We start from the raw sequence: 12,573 nt of genomic DNA on the forward strand, positions 1-12,573 counted from the left end.
ACAATATTTAGTGAACTACAGCAATGAGTACAGTCTGTATACAGCGGCTGCACCGTCCCCGCTTCTGATGTGTACAGTGGCAGACTATGACAAGAGCAAACAAGTCTAAGATTTACTATTTAACGCCAAACTGTAGCCTGGACGGGGAACTTCTGCCCCCAACCTACACCACACCATCAGTCAGGAACTTTTCAGACGGTCCCTAATTGACCACACACTGCATACTAACCCAGAAAGTGGGCGGGGTTATCTAAATAACTCATCTCGGTAGAGCAAACAGGAATCAGGCCAAGTCACTCCCACGGAGGGCGGGGCTTATTGGGTACGGGCGTGGCTTCATTAAAGGTCCCCTGACACTGGCGGGCGGTTTCTCTGTGGAGAAGTTGTGTTCAGCACACGGGTCCCATGGCGCCCCTAGCGTTGGTGCAGATTCTGACTCGGAAGGTTCTGAGTATTGGGGTGAAGAGGGTGTGGTTTCGGGGCATACACCAGGGAAGGTAAGGCGCACCCCGGAGCTGGGCGCACTATGCTTCTCCTCTATAAGGCATTGCTTTACGCCTGTGGTGTTGTGTAGAGTGGGCAGTAGTGCAGAGCACAGCTGGCATCAGGGCACACTGCACAGCGCAGTGTAGGAATGGGCACACTGCCGTTAGATGTAGTCCTGCTCCTGGCAGGGGCTGGTGTAACTGATGGGTGTCCGGCAGGTGACAGGGCTGGATCAGGGTTCTCCACCCTGGAGACTTATAGGACCGTGTCCACATGGGACCAGGATTCCACAGCAGCAATCACTAACATGCAGAATATTCCACAGGAGATTGTCCTGCAGGCAGGTCTCCCATTCAGCAGCATCTCAGTTTCTGCTGCTGAAAAAACCGGCAATAGTTTGTGGCTATAGTCCTTTGTCTCTAATTGGAGACTGCAGCTGCTGCCCCGCAGCGTGGTCCTCTGCAGCTGCTGCCCCGCAGCGAGGTCATTTGCAGCTTTTAGCGTGGTCCTCTGCAGCTGCTGCCCCGCAGCGAGGTCATTTGCAACTTTTAGCGTGGTCCTCTGCAGCTGCTGCCCCGCAGCGAGGTCATTTGCAACTTTTAGCGTGGTCCTCTGCAGCTGCTGCCCCGCAGCGAGGTCATTTGCAGCTTTTAGCGTGGTCCTCTGCAGCTGCTGCCCCGCAGCGTGGTCCTCTGCAGCTCTTAGCGAGGTCCTCTGTAGCTGCTGCCCCTTAGCGAGGTCCTTTGCAGCCCTTAGCGTGGTCCTCTGTAGCTGCTGCCCCTTAGCGAGGTCCTTTGCAGCCCTTAGCGTGGTCCTCTAAAGCTGCTGCCCCTTAGCGTGGTCCTTTGCAGCCCTTAGCGTGGTCCTCTGCAGCTGCCGCCCCGCAGCGAGGTCCTCTGGTCCTGTCTGGTCATCTGTTTCTGTCTGTCCGATGATTTCCCAGCTAACTGCTGCAGCCAATCACAGGCTTTAGTGGTCCTATGTGTCAACACTTCATCCATAGAGCTGGAAATACAGGGATCAGCTAATGAAATCGACCAAACTCTCTCCTAAATCAGTAGTTTCCCTGCGCATTCTGGGTCGAGTTTGTTGTCGATTTAACAGCAGCTAATTTGACCTATGAATGTTTGTCTTCAGACGGTTTAAAGGGGTTGTTGGGTGAAAGCAAGTGATCTGCAGGACGATCGGTGAGGAATCGACCTATGGGACCGATCGGCAGAATGGGGAACTGTTCACAGTGCTCATTCCTTATGGAGCTGCTTAGTGCTGCACTCTGCTTTTTTGTAACGGGATAACCGTTCCCTATTCTGCTGGTCAATGCAGGTCCCAGTGGCAAGAGCTCCACCGATCAATAAGTTATCAGCTATCTTGTGGATCGCAGATTCCCTGTTTTCACCAGAGAGCCCCTTTACTTGATGCTTCTATCTCCAATATAAAGCCTGTAACAGGTCCCCAGCTCTCGAGCATTATTTCTAGTACTGGTCCCTTATTTTATGCCAAATCAGACAACCTCGGTACCTGTTATAATAATAGTTTTAGGGTTGTCCATGATTATGATATTGATGACCAATTTTTAAAATAGGTGAACCATATCAGACCGGTGTGGGGTCCGACACCCACGACCACCACAGTCAGCGTGTTCAGCTGCAGTAGTGGTCAGATCGGTATATTGAAAGCAGCCAGAGCAGCACAGCCCTGTGCACTGTGTAGTGATAGTTGCTCAGTACTGCACATCGGCACCTGATTATGTGTCATGACTACTGATGAGCACAAGTGCTCGGTACTGGGGTATGCACCGAGTATCGCGGGAGCTCGAGTGACATGTTCGAGTCCCCGTGGCCACATGTTTCATAGCTGTCTAACAGCCGCGAAACATCCGACTGCGGGGACTCGAATATCTCACTCGAGCACCCGTGATACTCCGTGCATACCTGAGCTCCCTAGGCAAACGTGAGTAACGAGCACTTGTTCTCATCAGTAGTCATGATTAAAGAAGTTGTCAACCCCTTTTCAATCTGAATGTTTGTCCCCGTTAATATAAAAACACTTATACTTGCCTCCAGTGTTGGCGCAGTTCCAGCAGTGTCGGCACTTGTTCCCCCTCTTGATTACTTATACATTCCAACAAGTGCCGACAGGGCTGTGGAGTCGGTAAGCCAAACCTCCGACTCCTCAATTTCCATGACTCCGACTCCCTCATACATGGCTCATGTTTAAGTGATAAATTTACTGTAGCACAGATTCATCTCAGCTAAAAGTCTAGACCCTTAGATCAGGAATAGGACAGACATTTATAGGACATTTCATAACTTTCCCAAATTCTTATGAAAAATATCCCCCACAAACTGCATTGAACTACTGCACCCAATTTATTATATATTTTAGGAGTCGGAGTTGGTCCATTTTATACTGACTCAGACTCCACCAAGGTGGTCTCTGACTCCAAGACTCCGACTCCACAGCCCTGAATGCCGACACCGGTGGAATGGCGCCGGTACTGGAGGTGAGTATAAGAGTTTTTATTCTAAAGGGGGCAAACATTCAGATTGCAGACATGGGGTTAATCTTCAGGTTAATATCTTTCTGAAGCCATGCGGCCGCTGCACTGCGAACCCGTGTACTAGGAGGAAATTAACTAAATTCACCAGGCAGCCTCCGGCTTTCAGTCATAGAGGTGCGGCTTCAGTCACCGCTCAGTATATAGTGAGCTGTGGCTGTAACCATGCTCCTGGCACTGACTGCATCAGGGCAGAGCTGGCTGTCAGTCAATGCCTGCGCATTGTTACAGCCACGGCTCACTATATACTGAGCGGTGACTGAAGCCGCACCTGTGATTGAAAGCCAGAGGCTTCCGGGAGGAATAAAGTTAATGTCCTCCCGGGAGATGGGTTACCAGTGCTGCAGCCTCACAGCTTTAGAACGTTAATAAAAGGGTTGTACAGTCTCAGGACGCTCTGTGGCTGCAGGGTTGTGGGTCCCCACATTGTTGGCACTGTGAGGATTCTCTGGTGTCGGCACCAGGAACTGCTGTAAGTGCGGTCACTTGACCGCAAGTATGTAGTGTGCATACTCCTGGCCACAGTCCGACTAGACTGTGCATATTTAGTTGGAATGTGGCCCAGGAATATGTATATTGAACGCCGTTCCTCACACCGGAGAATCCTCACAGCCCGCGACGTTATAATTTTGCAGATTTGTAGTTTGACTGGACAACCCCTTTAACCTGCCGATTAACCCAAAATCTGCAGGGTAATATCATTTGAGGATGTCACAGGTTCCCTTTAAATGAGGCTTGATCTTTCCATTGTAACTATTCTTTAGAGAGTCAGTCCCAGGCGAATAATTTTACATGTCCTGTTTTGTAAGCAGTGGCACAGTTATGTTCATGTCGCTGCTTAGAAACAAACACAACACATAGGAAGCCATTCTGGTGACTTTATTTGCTATGTTGGACAAGGGTCGGTGTGCGTATTGATATGTGTGAACAGAGCTGCCAGTCTCGGTACCAGCGAGAAGTTTTGCTTTATGAGGGTCTAGGTGCTGAAAGCCCCCCTCTTCGCACTGATTGTTAAGATTTCTGTGCAAATTTTTGTCACAATGTAAGCCAACTAATGAGTGATGTAAACACAGAGTAGACAGTGTAAAGATGCCCACAATTGATCAAAGAGCATGGACCATGGCGTCTGGCACTTTTTAAGACTATGTATTCAATGTTTGTAGTTAAATGGCCATTGATCCTCTATTTGCAAGCCGATTGGCAGTCGTTAATGGCCATTAGCCAGCTTACACAGGCCGACTCCAGTCCACATCACACAGAGCTGTGGGTAATAGATCATTCTTTGCACATGGACTGTCATTGTTCTAGGCAGCACCCCCCCTCCGTGTACCAAACTTATAAATCATTTCACCTGACCAATGAGCATTTTGCTCTTTTGTCCCTTGATTGGCGGCCTTTTTACAGTGGTTGATTATTGGCAGATCTATTTCATGATAATCATACGATATAAATGTATCCTTGGTTTGGATTGGGTTAAAATTAAACAGTATTGATTACCGCCCACCACTTTTTATTTTTTTTTTATTTTTTATTTGGCTTGATTTTTTTTTTTATTTTTTCAAAACTCAGCAGGCTCTGACCATGCTGTTTCCCTTTTCTGCCATGAAAAATTTGTAGTAAAGTGCACATATAAAAAGTGCTCCGAAAAATTCTTGGAAAAAACACTATGAAAATGCTTGATACTTGTGGCATTTTTCACATGGATTTGAAAAATTGTGTGAGTGAAGGAGACCTCATAGAGAACTTTATGGTCTGCCCTAGACACCATGGCAGTACTATTGAGCCTAGGCATTCAATGAATTGTGTATGTTTGCAGAAGGCTTGTGCACAAGAAGTTTAAAGCAGATCTGCCATCAGATTGCACAATACAAACTACAGGTATTACTTAAATAGATATCAGATAAGACTGGTGTGTTTACTGTTAAAATCCATGTCAGAATGGTTGTTGCTTGATTGACTGCTCCTCAGTGTCCCTCCTACCTGCTCATATTGCTCACTCAGTACAAGCTGCAGTTGTCAGTCAAGTTGGGTGGGTGGAGATTAAATACACCTGGAGCTTCCGAATTTCATTCTATAGTTGGACTCCTAAAACGTTCATCTAAATATCAGGATTACACAGCCACTCTGACAAAGACTTTCAATGTAACTACACCAACTTCATCAGATCTGAGAGATCTTTTTAATAATGAATGCAGCTTATATTGTAAAATCTGCCGACAGATCTGCTTGATCATAACTTATATAAGCACTTATAGCTGTTTCGTTTAGTAGAGAATTAAAGGGAACATGTCATTGGGATGTACCCCTAAGGCCACGGCCCCACTATCAGTATTTGATCAGTATATTTTCTCAGGAGTGGGAGCCAAAACCAGGCGAGGAACAATCAGAGAAAAGGTGTAATAGAAACAAGTCACCAATTCTTCATTTATCACCCACTCCTGGTTTTGTCTCCAACTCCTGAGAAAAAATACTGAACAAATACTGATAGTGAGGCCGTGACCTAAATGTACTAGGAGCGCTTCATCAGCTTATTTAATGATGATTGTATTAGCCCTGCTCTACCTACCAGCTGTCACCGGACTAGTTTGGGACCACAGTCAATCAATGCCTCTGCGCCAGGGGGAAAGCACTCCCACAGCAGTGTTACTGACATGTGCAGGGTGGAGGAGAAAAGAGACGGGCTTCTCCTCCCTGCTTTCCCTGCACATGCTTGGATGTCAGTCACACTGCTCTGGGCGTGCTCCCCCACCAATCGCGCACAGTGCTATTGATTGACTATGGTCTTGGACTAGTCCGGTGAAAGCTGGTAGGTAGAGCAGGGACAATTAAACACTTAGGCCCTGATTAATCAAAGCAATTTCTCCAGTATTCTTGCATAAATTGTATTGTAAAAGTCACAAGTATTTATTGGCGGAGCTGGGACGGTATGGGGCGCAGCGGTGGCGTGATGCCACAACTTGTCTAATTCATGACGAGCTGTAGCATTCTTTATCCTTATGCAAGAAATCTTACTTTAGTCCATGACTGGAGTAAGAGTTGTGGTGTGGCGCACGCCACTTGTCAGACGCGTGTACCTCTTCATGAATCAGGAGCCTCTGACTCCAACATGCCCCCTCATCAAGACCGATGAGGATGAATCAGTGTCTTACATTTGGCGTTTAGGGCTAATACAAACATCATTAAAGAGGGTATTAAGAGGCTGATAAAGTCCTTAAATCCTGATGACAGGTTCCCTTTAAAGATCTGCAGTAGTGACATACATAATGAATAAGTAATTTATGGCTAGTACTAGTGTAGGTTGTCTTAGAGGACAGATAGGAGACCTTGCTAAAGTTTACTTTCGTTTAGTTTGCTGAGTATTCCTATTTCTGGTGTAAACTGCAGCAGTAAACATATTTTCCCCATGCTAATAAAACCCTTCACTGTTGCAATGGTATATATCTGTTTCTTTATGAAAGGTAAATCTGGATAAGCGAGAAACCACATACAAGAAAAGCATAAATGGCTTTGCATTGTGGTGCTGGAAGACGGCCTTTTCCAGTATTTCTTGTATAACAAATTCCTTTGTCAAATGTTACAGATGTTTATAAAAATATAAAATTATAGGAGACCTGTAATCTATATTTGCATACACAGATAAGTAGGTTTTGGAGCGAGTATACACTTCTAGAACTGAGCTCATGTTCTAATAATGGCCACATAGATGATCCTCATGACCTGCACATGCCCGATAGCCATGGTAAGCGTCAAAATTCTAGTTCACTCAGGTGGTAAGGATCTATTTGGACAGGATCTACTTGCCCATGCAGTGCATACTCCTGAGTGCTCGATCTAAGCCTATAGGGAAGCATTAAGCCCCTTTTCACACTTCCAATATTCATGGTCAGGGTATGAACTGTGATGTCCAGACAAGCCATGGGTCTCATGACCCAAACTCAACCACTTCATATATTCTCATGAGGCTGTTGAGTTCGGATCCAGAAACCCTTGGCCGTCATACTCGAACCATAAATATCAGGAGACTGAGTTGGTCTAATGTGCACCCATGCAGCCAAAACCATGAGCAACCATGTCAAAACTAGAATATGTACATAGCGATTATGCCCAACAAAAAGTTTCCTGTTGTATATTTATCTGATTTTATCCCTACTGGATTTAAATTGATCCATTTATGGGTCAATTTTAATATCTGCAGGGAAAATATATCTTTGTACCGTTTTAGCCAGTAGATAGAAAAATATTTAGATTTGAGAGTCCTCAGTTGTTGATACCTTTTAATGGCTAACTGAAAAGATGGTAACAAGTTGCAAGCTTTTGAGACTATGCAGGTCAAAAAATAGGACAAGGATAAATCATCATGGCCATACAATAAAAGAAAAAAGAATAGATCTACCTGTAGCCAAGCATTTTTGTTCCACTGATCACAGCATAAAATACATGAAATTACTGGTATTATAAGGTAACTTCAAATCTCAAAGAGAAAGAAGAATCTCGGAATATAAACTGATGGTGACCTTTGACACTTTCAGAGCAGGAATGAATGTGTCGCATGGATTTGTCATTCTACATCAACTAAGGAATGTGCTCCTCAGACCTGTGAGGCCATCACAACACTGGACCTAGTCACAGGACAATAAAACCTTCACACTCCTTATCTATTAACTGCTAAAATATTTATAGCCAGAACTGTTTATCTCTCCCATAATAACTCTGCTTTTTGTCATCTGTCTCATCTATTGCATTATTTCTGTGTCTTATTGTGTATAAATATGTGACTCTTCAGATTTTGCGTTATACTATGCCTGATGAAGTGACCTGAGTAGTCTCGAAAGCTTGCAACTTGTTACCATCTTTTCAGTTAGCCATTAAAAGGTATCAACCACTGAGGACTCTTTAATATCTGCAGGAAAACTTTCAAAAATAACCATACCGCCATTCTGACATGGATTTTCAAAGTAAGTACACCAGCCTCATCAGTTATAAGTTATTTTATAATGTATATCGTTTGTATTAGGAAATCTATGTGATTCTCCTGAAATAATAAGGAAGCTGCCTATGTTATGCAAAAGGGAAAAAAGTCTGCAGCATTGTCGTGACGCCAGCCCAAATAGTGCGCTATCTGATGTTTCTGTATGATGGAGTTTTGCCTCGGCAGTAATAGAGGAGCACAGGGGCACTGAAACTAGCCAGATCGGGAACAAACAGTACGCTCTAATGATCCAGCCAACGTCAAAGCAAGGCTTACAAGTAGTGTTGGAAATAGTTTATAAGCACTAAACGCCTAGAAGAGCAGTAACCAATAGAATTAATAATCCCTCCGTTCTCGAGAAGGATTTTTAATAACTAAATTGCAAAGTTACTTATTTTTACATACACTTTGCAGATGAGTTTAAACTTTTGTGCCTTTATATTCAGTACTTTAGAAGGTAGTTTTTACTCACTGCCTATCCAGATAATTAGTTTGCAACATTGAGATACATTAAAGGGTTTAGCCAGGACTTTAATATTTTTTTTTAAATCATGTCTATGTATGCTGCTAAGAACTAACAGGGAGGTAGTTTTTAACTACCTACCTGTTGTGCATGGGGACAATCTGTCGTCTGTCAGTTCTTCCTCTTCCAGCCTGTTCTTGCGATGGGGTGTCACTGCAGACATCATGCTGATTGACAGCAGGCTCCCCGCAGTTAGGTAGCAGGGAGCCAGCTGACAATCAGCTTGACGTCTGCAGTGACTTTCCATCCACAGAGCGGAAGATAAGACACTGCTCTGTCGACTTCACCATTAATAAGGTGTTTACTGCTCACTGAGCAGACGTGTGTCAGGGAGGACGGCATCTGCAGCCATTCAGTGGCTACAGAGACCTCTGTTATTAGTAATTGAGGTTTTATTGCTTGTAGGGTAGTAAAAGCTTGGTATATGTAGATACATAGTGTTAAATAAATCAACGTCTCCATATGTTCTGTTTCTCCATCCAGTAGCTGAAAGAAGGGGAGCAAATCCTAGTGAGATCATCACTTTCATGTCCTGTATGCCCTCCCCCACTGCCCCCTAGTGGTGGAGCTTCTGCTTGTATACACTGAAAATAATTGTGGCTTTCTGACCTCAAATCTTCTTATGTACATACAAATAGAGAGGTGATACAGTGTTACCCGTTCATTCTGATGAATAGAATAACACTAGGATGCCATCATTATGAGTCTGGTCCCCGAGAAACCTGCTGATCATGAGAATGAAGGGGAACACCACGTACTGATGGGATTCTAGTGATAGGGCATCAAACAATATTAGGTCCCCTTCACAAATCCGTATAAAACCAGTACTGGAAAAAAACAGCACCAATGTCATCAGTGTATTGGATCAGTGTGCCATCAGTGTATTGGATCAGTGTGCCATCAGTGTATTGGATCAGTGTGCCATCAGTGTATTGGATCAGTGTATTGGATCAGTGTGCCATCAGTGTATTGGATCAGTGTGCCATCAGTGTATTGGATCAGTGTGCCATCAGTGTATTGGATCAGTGTATTGGATCAGTGTGCCATCAGTGTATTGGATCAGTGTGCCATCAGTGTATTGGATCAGTGTATTGGATCAGTGTGCCATCAGTGTATTGGATCAGTGTGCCATCAGTGTATTGGATCAGTGTATTGGATCAGTGTGCCATCAGTGTATTGGATCAGTGTGCCATCAGTGTATTGGATCAGTGTGCCATCCGTGTTTTTCCGGTATAGAAAAAAAATTACAAAGCTTCTCCTGTACTTTGCAATGTTAAACACGTACAGCACACTTATGCCAGCCGGATGCTTTACATGATTTACACGCACCCATAGACTTGTATTGGCCCTTGTCATCCGTGCTGCCAGTAAAAAACGGACCTGTCTCACTGTGTGGTTTACATAGACACGTGGGCCGGACATGTGCACAGCATCATAGGTTAGAATAGGTATGTGTGGTATCTGTAATAAAACGGATGCCACATGTACTGTAAACACGGACATGTGAAGGAGGCCTTAGTATTCAGGTCTGTATTCCAATCTTGTGAAGTCTGGTACCAGCAATAAAAAACAAATGTGAACTAATATTTCATTTCTTCATTATACCCTAGTTATATATTTTTTGTTCTTTCTGGCACAGTCCCTTTAATAAATTTATGTTGTATGAATCAGATGAGAAGACAAACTAATCCTTGTTATTACGTTCACATGGAATCTAAAAATACACTGACACTCTTCCCAGAAACACACTGATAGTACCCAGGCCCTCCGCAGTGAGGTATCGGTGTCTTTACAAACTTGTTGATTATGTGCTAACTTTTCTTCCTTTGTTTTTAATTAAAAAAATAGCGTAGATTCAAATTAGTTTTTTTATATATATCAACAGTACAAGTGAAGATAATAAACGTTGTAGTTTGTCTCATTAGTGAAATAAATGCTTCTTTCCCGATTTATCAGTCACTTCTCATCTCCTGCACTGATCATTCACTCTAATCTGTCTACAAATCTGTCTTCAGTGAAATATCACCTACTGTCTTCAGGTCTATAGAGAGTTAAGGAGGAAGAAAGCTGTAGGAAAATATTTGCAGAATAGCACAAGAATAAATTGCTGAGGCTTCTAGTGCAGAAAAAAATGCTAAAAATGCAGAATACAAGTTGTATAGTGGCCAGAAATAGTATTATTACTCATGTACACACACAACAGCTTATTCTGAAAAATCACCTGAAAGTGCAGGTACTATTGAACTGAAATTTGAATTATTATTTTTTAGATGCGCAGTGTAGACTTTTACTAAGTAAAATCTTATGGTGGCCATACACCTTAGATGGTTGTCATTTGAGGATTTGACCATACCCCTCTATACATGGAAACTTGGCTGAGCTGGGAAAAAATAAGCCACTGTTCAACACTTTACAGCAGCGTGTCACGGGTGTATCAAGTGTGACAGACAGTCTCTCTGGATCCGGCTGTAGAAGGTCACTGCTCTTGACATTGCAGACGTCTTCTTGATCCTCTCATCTCTCTAATGTAGTGATATCCTTCTTCCTTTAGGACCTAGCAGCGACCTCCACCTTCTGCTGCTAATTGACACACTCTTGCTTGTTAGTTAAAAACTCTGTGTCTCCAGAAAGTCGCCGGTGATAGTTCTATGTTCCTCTGTCCATGCCTGGAGTACTAGTAGTCAGCTAGTTTCTTCTTGGACTTCTTTTGGAGGAGAGTTGGTGTTATCTCTCTGGTGTTTTCTCAAGCTAAGTGTATCCCTTTGTTTACCTTGTTGTCTTTAGTTACAGTGGGGCCTGACTAGTGTTCACCCCGTCCCCTCCCGACCTAGGGCCTAGCTCTAGGGACATTCAGGGATTAGGTTTCCTGCTTGGCAATAGGTGCGGAACCTATATAGGGAAGATAGGGTAGTCAGGGTGATATTAGATCTGCCTAGGGGTCTCCACTCCCCCTCTCCCTAGTTGTTGGGCTCCCTTCCCCTTCTTCCTGTCGTTTTACACTTGTTCCTTCCCTTACCTTGTGTGACAGGTAGGGTCTTCAATGCAAAAAACAGTCCAAGAAGCTCTACATATCTCAGCTTCCTGATCTCCTGTGTATCCTATGTAAACAGTGTATTTCCACAAACATGTCTAGAAGAAAATGTCTAATTTAGTGTCAATTACTTTACTCAGATGTACCTAGATTAATGCTTTGTTATTCAATCCACAGCCGCTTGCTGAGAAATTCTCCTCCTACACGACCGGTCACTTCCACTAGTTATGTCCATGGATTATCTGATTTACCACTTTGCAGCAAGACTATGCAGCAGTGTCTGCTGGACACAACCGAGCGTTTACCAGATCAAGAAGCCGTTGTAGTTTCTTACGATGGAACACGGAAAAACTTCAGCCAGCTAAGTAAAGATGTATGTGCAAAATAGACAGAAAATGTGCCGGGGATGTATGGTGGGTGTATAAGAATGTTTTGGGAGGGCAGAAAACTAGACTGTTGCTCCTCTGAGGTTGTGATCCCAGAAGTAATGCAAAATTAACTTTGACTCTTTCAGTGATTGGCTGGGACGGTCAATATTCACCTTTATACTGCCATGGACTGCAATGGAATTTACCGTACAACATTGTTCTACACTTTTGGTCCAGGGCCCTACTTTAAAAGCAGGTGTAGTAAGATGTGAAGCTAGTATGATACTATCATATCATATGTAGTTATATATTGTAACTCTGATGTCAGTTTGCATTTATAGTATGCGTGAACTGAGCCTAAATCACAGGTTTCCATATGTAACGTAGCTATTCAGTACACTGCAACATCAGAACCTGTCACCTAGTTTTGCACCACTTGCCACCGCTATCTTCACCTTCTCTAGTGTGAACGTGTTTTCATATGGGTTAGGATTGACTAAAACTGCCTTTCAAACCCTACACATGCCATAACTAAATTACCTTTGTGGTGTCAAAAAGGTAGACTCCCTTGAGAGAAGCAAGGATGGCAATGTCCAAAACCCAACCAGGCTGTGTCACAGGTGTGTTGGAGGTGACAGT

The 12,573-nt window shown here is 43.8% G+C and overlaps 1 protein-coding gene across 2 annotated transcripts in view; it reads left to right on the plus strand.

Annotated features, from left to right (window-relative positions):
* Positions 1 to 301: 301 nt before the first annotated feature.
* The window catches only part of ACSF2 (acyl-CoA synthetase family member 2), a 123,213-nt gene continuing 110,941 nt past the window's right edge, over positions 302 to 12,573 (plus strand). For both annotated transcript variants that reach the window (XM_073684080.1, XM_073684081.1), the window contains exons 1-2: positions 302 to 497; positions 11,744 to 11,939. In XM_073684080.1, the coding sequence (XP_073540181.1) occupies positions 406 to 497; positions 11,744 to 11,939 (288 nt within the window). In that variant the 5' untranslated portion in view covers positions 302 to 405. The remainder of the gene's footprint in view (positions 498 to 11,743; positions 11,940 to 12,573) is intronic.

Source organism: Phyllobates terribilis, unplaced genomic scaffold (assembly GCF_046119375.1).
Source record: "Phyllobates terribilis strain yellow unplaced genomic scaffold, ASM4611937v1 Scaffold_5__5_contigs__length_657084704, whole genome shotgun sequence".
In the NCBI taxonomy this organism is placed as follows: domain Eukaryota; kingdom Metazoa; phylum Chordata; class Amphibia; order Anura; family Dendrobatidae; genus Phyllobates; species Phyllobates terribilis.